Source organism: Centruroides sculpturatus, unplaced genomic scaffold (genome assembly GCF_000671375.1).
Source record: "Centruroides sculpturatus isolate CEXI.00-Female unplaced genomic scaffold, Cexi_2.0 scaffold108, whole genome shotgun sequence".
In the NCBI taxonomy this organism is placed as follows: domain Eukaryota; kingdom Metazoa; phylum Arthropoda; class Arachnida; order Scorpiones; family Buthidae; genus Centruroides; species Centruroides sculpturatus.
Window position 1 is genome coordinate 638916 of NW_019384344.1, and position 18276 is coordinate 657191.

Here is an 18276-nt window from a genome sequence, read left to right on the forward strand (position 1 = left end):
AAATGTTTCTTTCACAAGAAATGTATAAAATTAGTACTGTATTAGACTTACGGTACCTAATTTACATACTGTACAGACGATAATAAACTCAACTTACTCGCCTAAACTCTCCGTAGCGTGGCGCTAGACGGTGGAATATATATATATATATATAATTATAATAAAGTTACAATAATCTAAGTTAATATATAATTATATAAACAGTACCTAATTTATATATAATTAATATATAATTATATGTACAGTACCTAATTTATGTATAATTTATATATAATACTGTACAGATGATAGTAAACTCAATTTACCCGCCTAAACTCTCCGTAGCATGGCGTTGGATGGTGAAAAGTAGTTCGGCTGCCTGATGACGTTTTACCGAATTATAGGAGTTTTTTTACCATGTTTGTACGGATACTGTCGCAATTTTTTTGCCGTAATATATATAGGAATCCGAACTATAGGAACCCGTGTTATAGGGGGGGTCAACTGTATATTATGCATCTTTGCAATGTTTCAATATTTCTATTAGATTATTATATAATAACTCTTGGTTTTGGTTTATAATGAAGATTTTTGTTAATGTATTTTAAACAATTTTTCCCCTGTATCCTGGTCAAATGGATTAAATTTACAAATAAAATTTGATTATTATTATTGTTAATTTTGTTAACTTAGTGCTTAAATTCTAGATAACAGTCAGACGATTGATCAATGTGTCTCCTAATTCAATAGAATTTCTAATTTAGACTTTTTATAGTCATTTGGATTTTCTCATATATGCAAACCATTTGCAAATAACTAAAAAAATATAACCAAGATGAATGTAAAAAATGTAAATTTTCATTTCTTGTAGTTGCTGAAAATGGAGAATATTCATATACAAACATCTTGAAACCTGATAAATTGCTAATAAGCCAAACAACTAACAGAATAAATTGGGCTAATTTTCCATGATTATTTTAATAAATTTCTAAATAATTTGAAATTAATTAACCCTCCCTCTAGTAATAAATTATTTAGAAATTAATTAAAATCATTGCAAAAAAGTATCCCAATTTAATTTGGTAGTGATTTGGCTTATTAGTAGATAATATTGAGTTTGTAACTCCAAATCATGTTATGGATTGTAATATTTTCTGTAATAAATCTATGATTTTTGAATTCTAAATTACTGCATCATACATGTATAATTTAATAATTACTTTTATATTTATCAGTTCATATTTTTATATATACAATATAACTAAAATTCCAAAGTTAGGCCAAGACTCCACTAGTATAAAAAATGAGCATAAAACACTTGCTATAATTATTTTTAATCACTGGCCATGATATTTTACACTGGAGTATGGTATAAAATGAGTGTAAAGCGTGTTGAGCAGTGTCTAACTTTTGACACAAATATGTCTCTAAAACAGTACTATCAACCAATCAGAAGTCACTGGGCTTCTACATCATTATGACATTATACAAAAATTATGGGAAATGTTTGTTCATTCTCGCTCTTGCTCTCACTGTTTTGATGCTTATTAAGTTATCTGATTTGTTTAACTTTAGTTAAGAACAGCCAAGCTACAATGTTTTGTTTCTATCAATTTACATACAAAAATGTAGTTACTTTTGACACTAGGTGGCAGTACTTCCACTGTAAAAATGTTCACTAGTGGAACAGGACCTTCAAGTGCAAACACAAATAGTTACATGATTAAAAATAATTAAGAGTGATTTTATGCTCATTTTTTATGCTAATGGAGTCTCAGCCTAATAATAAAACAAATCTAAACTGTTGATTAGTTTTAGGTTACATTTAAGCTAATTTTAATTCATTTAATGTTGAAATCTGGTCGAAAAGTAGACAGTTTAATGTGTAAAAAATTACTTTTTAATTATTAATTTTTTACACATGATTTACTTTTAAATTTTACCCTTCAAACTGGGGTAAAATTTAAAAGTGAAAATTTGGAATTATTTCTCAAAACAATGCTAAAAATCAACTGTTTTCCACTTTATTAATACAGCTAAAGATCATAAAACACAAGAAATGCCATTGAATCAACTACTTCTGGATTGCAATCAGAGTCACACCATGCACTCCATTAAGACTATCATGTATTTAAAAACCAGATAGGCTGATTTCAGGAAATCTATATCTCACAAAGGGTCACATGTGAGACCATCAGTTCTTCTGAATTTTTACTCCTATAGACATTGTCTGCAGTGAAAAAGTTCTAACCATCTCTTTTAGAGCTGCATTTGTACCCATGATGGTAGTATAACAACTTACCTTCAGGTGAAATTTTGACACAATAAAAATTAGCTTAAATTTATCCTGAAAATCTGGCTATTTAGTTTTATGCTTCATATTTTTATTGTTATAAAATTTATATATATCAAATACTTTATAAATTTCTATATCAGTTGGAGATGCAAGTTCCTGTGCTTCATCACCTGCAATATCTATTCCCACTACTCCATCATTTTGATATTTTTCACATAAATCCAAAACTTCTTGAGACCATTCTAAAAAAATAAAAATGAAAATGATGATATTTTATTATTTCCCCATAGAAAAATTATATATACTATTTTCTTTCTAGATGATCAAAATGTATTTATTTTATAAATATTTTAAGATGTTATACTATTAAAACCAACCTGGATGGCCTCGGATGCAACATAATATAATTTTTGTTTTGATATTAAAATCTTTTTGACCTTTATTCATGCCTTTAATAACAGAATTTAAAACTTCTTCAGCAGATAAATTTGATTCTTGATTTGGCGAAGAACAACATAATTGTGGAGAAAAACGCATTTCAAAATATAATACACCTTCTTTTGCTTCATCTTCACATAATTCATAGGCTATTCTTTCTAATGCTTCTGGATCACCACTAAATAAAAATTAAATATCTTAAAATATTTATATATTAAGCACACAAATACATAAAATATATAATCATACATTTAATATATTATTTATTTTTTACTATAAAGCAAACATTTTAAAACAATTCTTTCTATTCTATAAAGACTAAAACGGCTTTCATTCATACCCATCATGAATACGAATAAAGGCCTTTCAGAAATTTTTATAAATAGTTTGGTCCAGCCTAACTATAAATATTTCTGAAAATTGGACTCATATGCCTTAGAACAGCAGGCTCCAGGGTTTGCTATACCCAAATACTTAATGTTACTGTACTGAACAATTTTGCAACACCAAAAACCATTATTTTAGCATTTATACAAAAACATTCAGTCAATTATCTTCCAACTCTTGCAAATCTAACAATTGTTTTATGAGAAATTCATAAGAGTGAGAAGTATTCAAGTAGAAAAATTATGTAATCACTATGAAATAAAATTATTGGGATTATTTGTTTTATTATAACTAGTGCACATGCTGTAATAATAAACAAAAGAAGATATTTTTTTTAATATGATGATAAGAAATCATCATTAGTTCTCTGAATATATTAAAGGGGATGTGTGTTAAAATTCTATACTAGAGAAGAATTACTATACAGTGTTTTTGAAATTCCTGTTACAAACTTATAGAACAGATTCCTTTAGAAAAACTAAGATAAAAATCTTCAATAACATTTTTTGAATAGTCTTTATTAAGGAGTTATAGAAATTTAAAGTTCAGTGATATCACTTCAGGGTTTTCATACAAATAAGGCCAAATTCATGTTTTTATTTAGATTGATTAGTTAGAATGCTTTTATTTAGATTGAAAGGTTTTTAAGAAAAAAAAGAGTAGATTCATCTTAAAATTTTGTACTTTATTTTTACGTATTTGAAAGCAATGTTCTTTTTATAAAAATGTGTAATACAGTGATACCTCGACTTACACGAACCCGGAGTTACGGGATTTTCAAATCTTGTTGATTCGTCTTTTGTTTGAGCACCACGCAACTCTTGATTATTCATTCTCTCCACACTATTGTTCAACTTACATGTTCGGACGTGTCGCACGGAATCGACACATAGCTAAAATTTATTTTGTGTTATTTATTTATGTGTTTGTTATGTCTATGGAGACTCGAGAGACTATGTGGTGATTTCTTGTAACAATGAACGAATCAAAAGACGAGATAAGATTAACGAGAACATTTATTAGCTTACATACATCCAGTTTTACATACAACTTGGATTTTACACACATTGAGAAATTATACCCTGACTTACGTGAATTCGACTTACGTGGTTATTGCTCAGTCCCACCTATCGCGTAAGTTCAGGGTATTACTGTACTTCTTAATGCTGGCTCTCCACTTAGTGCAATTTTGAGGTGATTCAATTGACTTTGTCACTGCTCATCTGCAGGAAAATCACCTTCCAGTTAGAGTCGTTCTCAAATACTTTGGTTATAGCGTACTGGAACAACATAAATTTTCACATGGTCACAGCCAATCAGTATGCAGCATCCATAATTCCAAGTGTATGTGATATCATATGTTTACCCATTATCATTAGCACTGCATACAGCATAATTTAGAAATTTTAAAAAGATGAAAAAATAGCAAATACAGCAAGACCCCGCTTAATGCTGATTCGATATAACATGGTCTGCTCGAAGCCTAAAAAAAGCTCAAAATTTATGCTGATTTAAATTATTGCAGCATTTCATTGATTCATATATAATATGATTATTTGCGAACACAAACCAATCAGCAAAAGGTGTACTTTCTTTAAATCTATGTTTGTTTGGTGCAATTTTAGAAAAAATATAACATCATGGATGACATAAGCAATATCAGCTTTGCTTGGAAAGAATTAACTGATAAATGCACAAATGAAATGTGGAAGAAGTTATCACTGTAGGTATCCAAGGATTATCAATGAGAAGAGCCCATTGCTGTATCGTTAGGTTGACCAAATTGTCAACCTAATCGATACAGCAGGACTAGGAGATATAGACGAGCAGGATATTGAGGAGTTACAGCAGGTTTTTGATGAGAGCCTTAGCAACGACGACCTTCAAGAACTGGCAGAACAAGGAATTCATGTAGAACTGGAAAACAGAGATTCTGAAAACAAAGAACCCAAAAAATTTCTCTACAGATTTCCTTAGTAAAAATTTGTTAATGATAACTGAAATTGTTGATCAAATTGTAGCAAATGATCCAGATTTTGAAAGGAGTGCAAAAGCAAAATGAGACATTTTGAATGCAATCTGCTACTGACATTTGATTAAGGAAAGAAAACAGTGACAAATGAAACTTCACAATTTATTACAAAAAAAACAAGAATTTCAGAAAAATCAGAACTTTCATCACAAAAAATGAACTTTACATTTCTGTGTGCATATGTTTATATGTACTAAAAATTAAAATAAAATTTGTTTATTTTTGGTCACATGTTCCCGTATTCCTATTTACTCTATGTTAAAATGACCTTGTTTAACGCTGTTTCGTTTAGCACTTTGTCATCTAGGAACGCATCCTCCATGTTAAGTGGAGTCTTACTGTATTAGATTTTAAGAATTAAATTAAAAAAATATAAAACGTTATTTTAAGTTAAAAGTTTTGCTGCCATTTTTAAAAATTCCTATAATTCATTGGAAATCATCTTTCATTTCACATAGCATTCATAGGGCAGTGAATGCATTGCTCTATAAATCATCGGGTGACAGCAAAGCAATTGCACTAAATAGAGAGCCAGCATAAGTGTTTGTTTTGCTTTGCATTCTGACCTGATCCACTACTTTGGTATGGAGACCTCCAACATCTATGCAAATGTTTTATCTGCAAAGCATGTTCTGGTACACTCACTCAAAAATACCTGGTGTGTGTTGAATTTCTTGTGAAGCAACCATAATTTATGCAAGTAGATCACTCTTCTTTATAATATAAGCTCCCCACATCTGCATATTTTATTTTAATTTTTTATACCTGTTTCATGATGATAATAATTTACATAAAACAAATAATTTACATAAAAGTAAAAATTTACTATATTCACATAAAAAGTATTTGTTTTAATGAAAATAAAACACAAAAATTCACTAGCTTTATATTCACCCAGATAATTTTTCCAAAAAAATGAACATTTTCGGTCAACTTCTAAGACCTGCTTCAGGTGCAAAAAATTTTTAAAAAGATGGAATTTCTAATATTTTGATGTTCTAATATGTCGAATGTAGGAGAGCTGACACACAAATTTGAATAAAAAATTTTTTTTTATAGAATTGACCAATAGGACATGTCCAAATGTAAAAGTTCTAAAACCATTTTTCANGTTGCAGTTTCTTCACTTTCTTGGTCATCAAAATCATCATCTATTTGTATTACGTCGCAAGTTTGTATACAAATATTGTGAAGAATGCATGCACCAATAATTGTTTTTACAATCAGATCCATTCGACACATGTCTAAAAATTTTAATCGCCTGAACCGTCCAACAAGATGTGCAAAAGCACGCTCAATTACATTTCTACACTTTGCTAATTTATTATTATACAGCTTTTGCACGCTGTTGAGATTCCTGTTATCTCGATATGGTGTAAGCAAATGTTCAGATAATGGGTAGGCACTATCACCCAAAATATGGCCACAGCTGAAAAATCCATCTCCGGTGTTTACTCTTTCGTGCAATGCTGATCGTCGGAAAACACAGGCATCGTGTACTGACCCTGCTTCACCTACATAGCAGTCTAAAAATGCCATTTTTTCATTACAAACTGCTTGTAGAATAACAGAGTAATACTTATTTCTATTGAAATAAGCTGCTGCTTCTTCAGTTGGTGCTTTAATGGCCATATGCTTTCCATCAATACAGCCTATAATTCCTGGGAAACCAGACTGGATATAAAAAAATTCCATTGATTTTTCAGCATCCTGCTTCGATGGCCAAAAGATTATTTTTTCATTTTCATTTACTATTAAGAGAGAATCAATAACCTTATTTAAAATGTTCCATGCTGTACGTCGAGACACATTAAACCGATCACAATGCCTCTAGAAAAAAGGAAAAACATATATATTGTATTTAATATCAATTAGTTTTTTTAATTTTAAACTAAGTTATACCATTGTACTTATATGTCTTAAGACTTACGTCTTATATCAGGTAATTAATAAATTTAAATGCTATTCATTTAGAAATTACAGTATTGTATATCAATACAGAGAAATCGGTTTGGAAGAGAATGTGAACAGACGCAAAATATGAACAAAATATTCATTTGTAGCGCTCCACGTCGCAAAGCACCGTCGTTGCGCTTTGCGACGTGGAGTGCTACAAACGAACATTTTGTTTATGTTCGTTTTTAAGACAGTTAAGTCTTAAAATCAGTAAACTAAACCTAACTGCGTAAAGCCCATCTTATTTTTTATCATCAGTACTGCTACTCAGAGTACAGCTAAGGCCGCTTGATCGCGTTGCTACGAGCAATGTGATCAAGCGGCCTTTGTCAGCGCGCGCTGCGCTGCATCATGGAGCATCGTTGCATCTGTTCACTGGGTAAATCAATCCTATATATATGTATAATGTGACAATCTCTCATATACTATATCTGATGTCATATATTATAAACTAACCTGAATGATTCTTGATTTGCCAATGTCCATAAGCAGCATAAAAGCTGCTTTTGAGGAGACACAGGTTGTCTTCCAGGGTCAGTAATTCCCTTTGTGTCTAAAATTGGACTTATTTTTTTAAGGAGAGCTTCAAAACATTCTTTCATAAGTCTAAAATGTTGTTTAAAATCGGTTGGGTTATAAAAAGGAACCGTCTCTTCAACAAAGGTTTCTATCTTTTTTATGGATCTTGCTTTTCTTTTTTCTTCTTTCATTTTTTCCACAATTATATTCATAATAAGATCATCGTCGTCCGATTCGGAATCAAGTAATTCTAACTGTAATGTAACATTTAAAATAGCAGCTTTGACAATATTATTGATGCTGGAAACCGCCATACTTCTTGTTAGCATATGCGTATACTTTCGAACTGGACAAGCAAGCACGAGTACACGTGCTAATGATGTCACATCCGGTGTTCAGAATTAGCGCTGTTAACTCAGAAGTAAACGCACCCTTAGATTTTATAAATATGTGAGCCATTCATAGCCCGGCACATGTATTTGTAAAATCTAAGTGACTCACACAATATGGAATTCATATAACATGGAATTATCTACAATGTTACAGAGTCTACTATAAAATGATATGTAATATGTATTAAACATTTTTTTAAATGAAATTACATAACAGATGGCACCANATATAATCAGTATGTTTTTTAAAAGAAAACTATTCTAATCAACTGCATTAATCAGATTATTCTATTTTTATTGAAATTATATAATAATAAAAATAACAACAAAGTCTTTACAATCCAGCATTTAATTTAGGATAAACAAATTTATTTGGCTAGCTTAACTAGTCATTGTCAGATTTGAACCACACATTAATACAGGATTCTAGAACATTGGTTGAAAATTATTCAAACATAGTATATATTACAGTACATTTAAGCTGTTCTATAATAAAATATTAGCATTGAAACTACAGGATTATAACAGTGACAATAAAAATTACAACAGTATTAATAACAACATTAAAAAATATACTGGAATATATACTACATTCCAAAAATTTTCAGCCGTGTTCTAAAATCCTGTAGTTTCATGTGATTCAAACTGGTGATGGCTAGTTAAGTGAGCTGAAAAAGTCTGTTTATCCAAAATTAAATGCTGGATTATAAAGATTTTTTGTTTTTATATTAATTTTATCCATTTTGATATTGCATTGGTTTGTTATGTATATACTTAAAGATTAAGAATGAAAGTTGTTACCAGAAGTATTCTTTATTTTGTCATATTGTTCTTAATTCACATATTTATTTTATTGAATATAACTTAATTCTTTATTTATTTATTTTTGAAATATATAAAAGAATTGATTTTGTAGGGGCTGGATGATTCGCATTCACAAGTGTACAGAAATTGAACGTGATCCCGAGGAACCGAATTCAGCTTATGCATTTCCAACATTTTTTGTTATTTGCACTAAAATGAAATCATCTAAAACAATGAAATCAGTAAGGTTATTTTACACATTTAATTTTTTTAATTTATTAAATATTTTATTATACTTTTTTTTTACAGCTAATTGAATTAGATATGGATGGAGAGCTGATTCGAGTAGAAACTAGTGATGAAGTTCTTAAAAGTATTAAAGCTATGCAAGAATATACACTATATTTGCATTATATACAAAATAAGTAATTCGGTACTTTATTATTTTTATCTAGAAGCATTGTTCATGAACATAAGCATTTTGCCTTTTTTTTAACATTGCCAAATGTTTTAAATTTAAAATTATTTCAATAATCTAGAAGAAAACTTTGAAAAGTTCATAAAGAAAAAATATTTATATATACATAATAAATCACAATCTAATATGTTTATATTGCCAGTCTGTCACCTTATCTATCAGACTGTATTAAGTGTGTAAAGCCACGGTGGTCAAATTCTGGCTCCTGTATATTTTAATTATTATAAATAATAATAAATATATAGGAATACATATCCATTATATAAAATAAAGCTTCAATAGAGAATGTGGCTCTTGTATTTCTGATATGCAATATATGGTTCCTCTCTGATACCAGGTTTTGCTAGTTCTGCTGTATAGTGTGTAACTGACGATTACAGTTATATTTAAATGAACAAATAGTTCTAAAAATGAAGATTGAATGGAAATCTGAGTAATACTCTTATAACTGGCAATGCATCTATACGATAAGCAGGAATTACTGGTTCAGCCCTGCTCCGGGCTGATTCTTTTTTTCCAAAACATTATAATAATATATGGCATAATTTTTTGACAAGACTATCTTGTTTATAAAATCGTGGTGCCATTACGAGTGCACACCTTAGAGTTATAAGGGAAACATGTCTGGAGTTGCAATTTGGCACAGAGTATTAGGTGCCCAAATCATGCACACACAAAAAAATCAGACTTGTAGGTACTCTGGGAACCAAGAACCGAGTCAAAATAAAATACAAAATGGCAACATTTTTCTACAAACAGGCAAGAGTGCAAGATTTGCACATGCAAATCGTTGGGAAGTTGGAAATCTGAACATTGTGAAATTGAATTTTGACAAACAAATCTTTGAAAAAACACATTTACTTCTCTGGTTGTGACCTGCTGACCTTGACCACTTGACCCAGGATATTTCGTTTCAGTATCAGAATGTTTTTGAAATTAGATGGCGCTAATTGTTATAATTTTATATTAAAAGTAACTTCCAAAATATAATTGTTTTGTTTTTACATTTACTAACATATTTATTTTGTTTGTGCAAAATAAAAAAATAATTTCAGATGGTACAATAGCCACAATTATTTTATTCAAAAACAGGAAATTTACATTAGGCATCAGTAAAAATTCCATCCGGGGCGACATGCAACAGGCAGAAATTTCAACATTGGGTAGGTAAATTTAACCGAAAATGGCTCATGGAGTCGTCCATGAGCCTTTTTCGTGGCTGAGGTCAGTGAAGTTTGAATGATCGTATCAAGCCCTGAGTCTCTGAGACATAGTCTTGTCCCAAAAATCGGCCTTGCCATTTTACTTGCTCTCAATGTTTTTATACCTTGATTTACTTTTCAAACTTTATTTTCAACTTTACAATAATTGAATGCAATGTATATTGTATTACATTGTAGTAAGTATTATGCCATAGTACTTCTCGAACAATGATACAATATACTAGAAAAATATATTAATTATGTATGAACAAAGCTTACTCTTATCATTTAAATAATACTTTCAATATATTTATTGGAATATATCCTCTTTTTATGATTTTTACAGGTAATCTAAAGTGAAAGTTTATTATAACTATACATTTAGCAGCCCAAATACAATCAAATCTAGTATAGTAACATTTCTGGGTATGTGAAAGTCATTTCTGTAAAAAAAAAATTAGTATCAAAGTTGCCAACTATGGCACTTTTGGCACTGCAAGCAACAAACAATTTATTTGCACAAGACACTCTTGCTATATAGAGACCTTAGCAATGCAGGAGATATACTGCTCTGTGTGGTCTCTTCTCCAAAGATGTAAAATCTGAAAGTAATGAACAGTATGTTCAACAGATGGCCATAATTGTGAGAAGCATCATAGATTTTCTGTAATGCTTCCTAAACGCAGTATGATACTGTCTATCAGGCTGCCAAATTTGCAACATGCCCTTGATAAACTACACTTTAAGTGGATTCCTTTATGGCATTTTTGCACTGCATTGCCTGTATGACCAAAAGAGCCATAGTGCTGAGTTTTGGTACTGATTTTTTACAATTATATCTCAGAGTATGTAGAAATGTGTTCTGCATACTCTGAGATATAATTGTACTAGATTTGTTTGCATTTGGATCGATATATATCTCTCTAAATAGCATTGAATAGAGATACTTTAATTACAATTACTTGCTATATCAATATGAAAAAATTAACATAGAAAAAATAATTTTTGTTAAAAGTTTTATAAATAATAAATACATATAAATCTTTATTTTCTAATTTTTTAATCTTAGAAAATTTGTGGACGAAGACGTTAATCTAGAATTGTACGATTCAAAAAATCCAAATCCACGTTATGTATTTTATATTATTGATCAAAAATCATATGCACCCGTAAAGTTTGCAGTCTTCATAGTTCCTCAAGGCAGGTAATGTATCAATTTTTAAATAAATAAATGAAATTTTTCTTATATGATGATGATTTTCTTATGGTCTGTAGAGAAATGGAGTGGATGTTTGCAACTACGGCTGGTAGAAAGCAGTTAATTGAAAATGCAGGATGTGAAAGATTGGTTGTTGTTCATTTGAATCGAAATCATAATTATACTAATCTGGATGAAGTTAAAAGGGAATTGTCTTCTAAAGTAATGGAATTTGCACAGAGTGATTTTACAAAGAATGTAAAGGTGAGTGAATAATGTTTTTGACTTTGTTCAAAAACTTTTTATATAAAAGTTAAATAAAATTTATGTGGAAAAAATCTACATTTAAGAGTTAGATACAAGGTATCTCAAAAATCCTTTGGTCATTGGAGAAAATATCCTTCTAACTTGGACAACCTTCACCCCCCCTATTAGTCTGAGATAGTAGGGATTTACTGTATTTATACAATACTGAATTTAATGGCAGTTTTACATTGTGTGAGTGTGAGACACTTGACAAGCACAGACTTATGAGACCCTTTATATAACTTTATATTATATAAAGATTTGTATCAGATAATGTGTGATATTATAGAAGATCTAGGATCAAGTCTGAGTGTCAACATGCACATCAAGACACTCAGTATTGATCCAGTATTGGCTAGGATCCTATAGCAGACCAATGTCTAGTCTGCATATATTTAAAATCCACACTTACAATAAAAAAAAAGGTGAGATATAAGAAATATCTAAAACTATTAATCCATTACAATCATTATTAATGTAGAAATTTGAATACAAAATCGACAATATATTCTGAAGTATCTAAAAAACTCGCTATTTTAAAAAAGTTTTACAGTATTGGAATAATTTTTTTATTTTTAATAATGGTTACTTCAGAGATGTTGCAAAATAGTTACATTTACATTTAATTTACATTGACATGGTAATACAGTGCCAAGACAAGCTGGTAAACACAAGAGCATGTTCTATGTTTCAAAACTGCAAAAACAAGAAATTTTCACCTGTTAGAGCTTGCTCTTATTTTCACAAGAATATAGTAGCATTTCTGAACATGAGAATCTTTTGCTTCAAACTCTAAGAAAATAACTTTATATTTATGGAGCTACAATGTGTTTTATAATTCTAAAAATGTATAAATTTTGCTGTTAATTTTTGCAACTTTTTATACATAAAATAGTCAGATTAGACTATTAAATCTTTATCATTATTTACTTTATATAATTAAAATATTAATATTTTTAGGTACCATTCATGTCTGTTGGTCCGGATATCGGACATAGAACGATTTGTTATAATGGTAAAAGTGAACTAAGTGGAGAGTACATTATTGAAGATGTTCAGGGTGAAGGAAAACAGACTTTTCGGAGACTCGTGTTTCTTCAGAATCAATATGTGATTCAGTCGGAAGCACGATTAACCATCGGTAAATTGCATATTCAAAATATATTCTTATTAACAAAATAAAAAATTTTTAAAAATTTAAAAGTTAAATTTTATAAACAAATTATAACAAATGTAGAATTTTTAGAAGTTAACACAACGAGTCTGAATGGATTTTGATTTTTAAAACATATTTTAATCATTTATGGCTTCAACAAGAACTTTTTATTTACTTTTGAAAATAGCAATTTGGTCTGTAAGGATAAAGCCTGGCAACTAGTATCCAAGAAAATAATATTTTAATTATTAAAAAAATTTCAGTTTATATAAATTGTTTGTAGATGGCAAGCTGTAAGTTTTATTTCAGAAATAGTAAAGAAAAATAAGAAGACAAAGAAAGGTAAAGTCACGAAGAATATTGATTTCAATTATTTATCATGTCAACACCACATTTACATGTTTTCTGGTTTATCATTTCTTTCGTCTCAAATTACTGGTAAGGTGACATTATGAATTTTCGAATCACACTTTTAAATAAGATATGTATTAAATAATTGGATTTTAAAATCTTTATTTTAGAAAAAATTCGTGTTTTAATGGTTGGATTAGGAGGAGGTTTATTGCCTATGTTCATGACAAGCCACATAAAACAGGTATTTATTAAATAATTTTTTTATTTAATTTAAATATAAAAAAGAACAATTTTATAAAACATATTAATCTAGCAAGTAAGTAAATTTTTTTTCTATAAGTTATTCAAATTGTAACATGCATTTATATGCACATTTGTACACTTTAAAAAAAAATTTTTACATATGTGTGTTCTCAATTAAATACAGAAAACAGAAGATATTTCAGTATATACAATGTCTAAATTAAATTTAAAAGCAATTACGGGTAGTCTTCTATCAATAATTAACTTGAAAAAATTAAAAAATTTTGACATTATTTATATTATGTTATAGATTATTTTTATCATGAATTAATTATAAATGGCAAACTAATTTGGCAGTTCAGTTATCATTGCCATAACTAGGATTTTATGTACTTTGAGTAAACTATTAAACTATCACTATGTATAGTGGAAACTCTATTATCTAAAACATCTTATTGAAACCCAGAATGTGTAGCGTTGTACTGTACATACCACAGAGATCAAACTCACCACGTAACTGGAAATCACTAAGTCATCTGACAATTGTAGTATCACAAAATTAGGTTGTTCGTATAACATTACATTAGATTTTGAGTAAATTAATTTAACTTCAGGTACAGTAGTCGCCTACAGTATTTGTTGTTTGTGAAACTTTAAATGCACAGTGCTTGATGTACACAAAATACAAAAGTGAGTTTCTAGATTATCAAGTTCTCTCTGTAGCTCTCAGAGTAACAGTAAACAGTATTTTTATTAATTTTACAAAATATTTATTGAAATATACATTTAAGTTTCAGAATGTAAAATCCACTTTTGTCTTTAAAAAGCATTTTTTGTCTTTAAAAAGCATTTTTTTGCACTTTTAACATTACTGCACCCAAAACAAACATCTTATTCTTGCCATAATACTGTTAATGGCAATACAGTAAACCCTTGATTTAATCAAATGTTTTAAAAACATATATTAATAACAGACTTAACATTTTAACACACCTTGACACCTTTAACACAACATGATATACTCATTTTCATGAAATCAATGCATGAAAACATTATAAATAAGTTATTGTATAGAACTGAGACCAACATTACATAACTTTTGTATCTAAATTACTCTTAGTTTAAGCTGTTTCACCTTCAATTTGAATTAAACAACTTGAAGTCTTACTTTCACTTAATTATTAGGTTAATTCATTATAAAATACATTACTGTAATTTGCAGATAAAGTATCCGTATTGGATATACAAATAATTAATTTTTTCCTGCAGTATTTTCATCTTTTAATACCACATAGACTTGTAAACTGGGTGCCACCATACTGAAATCTACAAAATGCTAGTGTTGCCAAATATTAGTAATGACATACATAAGGGTTGACTGTTTCTAATTGAATGATCTTCTCTTTCTCCCTTTTCAGTTAGAATGTGTTCATTCAAAGTTCATTCAAAAGCCACCTTATGGTCTTTCTTTGAGCACAGTTTCCTTTACTTGGAGATGGGCCACTTTGGCGAGATCATCTGTAGAATCTGTCAGCTCTTGATGCTGGTTTCAAATGATTGGATGGCTGCTGTTTGAGTCTAGACCTAATCACGCACACATCTTCCAACTTGGTCAAGAGACTTCAAAAAATTGTCTGGGAGTCTGTGTCCTTCACTTTTAAGGGGATTGTCCAGTCCAATCCTGAGCAGGGTCAGTAGTTTGCATTATGGTCTGCCTCAGACAATAATATGTCAGATTAGGATTCTCCAGGTACAAGAGGATCCTAATCTGTTATTTCCTTGGCCAAGGAGGTTTCCAAAATGAAGAAACTGAAATGCATCAAGAAATTGAAATGGCTGTTTGATACATTAACCTTTGCAACCAACTAGTGTGCTGGGATAGCATCAAATCTTCCTGATACCTAGAAATAGCATTCAAATATTTATATATATCAAGAGTTAATAATAAACTGTAAAATATTATCAGTTAATTATTTTATAGAAATGTTTTGATTTGTATTATAAATTGTTAAATCAGGATAATTTCCTAATTTCAGATTTATATAGATGTTGTCGAATTAGATGAAGAAATTTTAAAAATTGCAGTCGAGTGGTTTGGATTAGAACTAAGTGAAAAGCTGAAAGTTCATATTGCTGATGGAATAGACTTTATTAATAACTGTGCCCAGAGAGGTTAGTTAATAATATAATTCTTAAATATTTATTGAAAATTTGACATGTAATAATTTTTGCAGAAGAAAAATATGACATAGTGATGTTAGATGTTGATAACAAGGATACCAGTGCTGGTATAAGTTGTCCACCATTATCTTTTGTTCAAGAACATTTCCTACAACAAATCAGGAAATTGATTGATTCAAAAGGTAGGTATCTCATTGGAAATAATTATTTAAAATTTAAAAAATCTCTAACATAATTTTCCATAAATTGTAAATCTAATGATATAACTTACAAATAATCATTTATTTCATATGCATCATGTTCAGTTATCTCGTATAGACAGGAATGGAAGTGGTCCAGGCAATATAGAATCATATGTAATATGAGTTGAATTTGGAAATCATTTATGAGACAGGTTCAATAATGAAATAAAAGTTTTATTCATTTTCAATCCTGTTTGGTAAATATGTGGTTTCTTGGAAATGTGTCTAGGAGTGAAATGAGATGTTTAGAGAAACATCACTGATTGAAATCCAATTTATAGAAGCACCAAGCTAAGATTTTTTTTAAAAATATGGAGGGATTCAAGAATATATATATATAGAGTAGATATATACTTAGGTTAAAAACATCATCAAAAAATAAAATAGAAATAGTGACACTGGAAATTGACAAACCCTCACAAAATTTTTGAACAAGCAAGCAAAAGCAAGGTTTGGGATTGACCAAGGAAGGTTGAGCAAAGTGTGAGTGGTGATTGGTTAGCCTTTAGTGAGTTGATCATCACAAAATTATTATTATGAATAGTCTGTATTGAAACAAGTGGGGCAAACAAGCAAAGAGAACCATGCAACCACAGAATTGGAACTTTTTTTGTGAGAAGTTAGTCATATGTTCAACCAATTTTAAAAAATTCATTTTTTTGTTCAAGAATCTGAAGGTTATTCTTTGATTTAATGGAGTCTGAAAAATTTTTGCGATTTGAATAAAAAATTTTTTTTTATAGAATTGACCAATAGGACATGTCCAAATGTAAAAGTTCTAAAACCATTTTTCACACTTCAGTGTTGCAGTGTTACAAATTGTGTCTTATTAAAATTCAGATGTACTCGCAAGCATTTTCAATAGCTTATAGCTATCATCCTCAGGAAAAAAATTGAATACAGTAGATCCCCCTATAAGACGGTAGATACGTTCCGTTCTTTATGAATCAATTTTGTAGGAATCATAGTTTACGGACTACGGCTGTTTGAAAGGTTTTCTTTCATAAAATTAATCGATTCTAGACTAATTCGACTCAACATTTCCAAAATACGTATATTTTTTTGAAAATAATCCGTATAAACTACGTTATAAACAAAAAATTGTAGGATTGCTTACCGAGTGTGTACCGTTCGACTACGCCCGTTGCTAAAGCTTGGTTTCGTCGCGGAACAGCGCATCAAACCGCGGCCGCGATTTCTGATATTATTTTTCTGCGAAAACTTCGTTGACCTTTGGAGACATCATTAATATAAATAATTTTTATGGCCGTTGAATAAGAAATGTTTCTTTCACAAGAAATGTATAAAATTACAGTACTGAACAGACGATAGGTCGCCTAACTCGCCGTAGCGTGACGCTAGACGGCGAAAAATATATATATAATTATAATAAAGTTACAATAAATTAAGTTAATATATAATTATATATACAGTACCTAATTTATATATAATTAATATATAATTATATGTACAGTACCTAATTTATATATAATTTATATAATACTGTCCAGACGATAGAAATCTCTCCGTAGCGTGGCGCTACGGACGGCGGGTAAGTAGTTCGGCTGCCCGATGACGTTTTACATATTATAGGAGTTATTTTTACCGTTGTTTACGGATAATGCCACAATTTTTATAGGAATCATAACTATAGGAAACGCTTTTATAGGGGGATCTACTGTACAATTATTTTCGAATGTTCAGCTTTTTAACGGATGTTTCAAATTATGCAATGCACATAGATGAAATTCAGAATAAAATATTAAAATTAAAATAATTTCAAAATTTATAGAAATGTGCTGTAATGATGTAATATCCCAAAAATACTTAAAAAGCATATAATTATGCTGTATTTGGCTGTGGTATAACTGAGAATGCAAAATTATAATTTAAATTGTTCAAATAATGTTATGCATAGCTGCAGGATTTCCAATGTCAGCGCATTGCATGGTGTTACAGTGGATATGTAAATGTTCTCCCATATAACTATTTCTCTTCGATCGCTGCACCGCTTTAAATCAAAATATGCTGAAAACAATCAGAAAATTCAATTAAATCTTCAAAACTACAGCAATTAATGAGAATACATCCATTTGTTGAAAATTAATAGTAA

At 29.6% G+C, this 18276-nt stretch overlaps 4 protein-coding genes across 4 annotated transcripts in view; 1 reads left to right on the plus strand and 3 right to left on the minus strand.

Annotated features, from left to right (window-relative positions):
• The window catches only part of LOC111635095 (adenosine deaminase-like), a 57809-nt gene that overhangs the window by 19950 nt on the left and 19583 nt on the right, over positions 1-18276 (minus strand). The window contains exons 4-5 of the mRNA XM_023379964.1: positions 2653-2891; positions 2396-2517 (exon numbers count right to left, since the gene is read on the minus strand). Coding sequence (XP_023235732.1) covers positions 2396-2517; positions 2653-2812 — 282 coding nt within the window. The 5' untranslated portion in view covers positions 2813-2891. The remainder of the gene's footprint in view (positions 1-2395; positions 2518-2652; positions 2892-18276) is intronic.
• LOC111635104 (putative nuclease HARBI1) lies at positions 6240-7161 on the minus strand. The gene has a single exon (XM_023379968.1). The coding sequence runs from the start codon at positions 6825-6827 to the stop codon at positions 6240-6242; it is 588 nt and encodes a 195-aa protein (XP_023235736.1). The 5' UTR covers positions 6828-7161.
• Positions 6838-7921, minus strand: LOC111635112. The gene is made up of 2 exons (XM_023379974.1): positions 7545-7921; positions 6838-6962 (listed from the first exon to the last, which is right to left on the minus strand). The coding sequence occupies exons 1-2, from the start codon at positions 7919-7921 to the stop codon at positions 6911-6913; spliced, it is 429 nt and encodes a 142-aa protein (XP_023235742.1). The 3' UTR covers positions 6838-6910.
• Positions 8921-16872, plus strand: LOC111635283 (methyltransferase-like protein 13). The gene is made up of 9 exons (XM_023380208.1): positions 8921-9045; positions 9113-9228; positions 11553-11687; positions 11759-11945; positions 12948-13128; positions 13453-13581; positions 13665-13738; positions 15777-15912; positions 15975-16872. The coding sequence occupies exons 1-9, from the start codon at positions 8923-8925 to the stop codon at positions 16154-16156; spliced, it is 1263 nt and encodes a 420-aa protein (XP_023235976.1). The 5' UTR covers positions 8921-8922; the 3' UTR covers positions 16157-16872.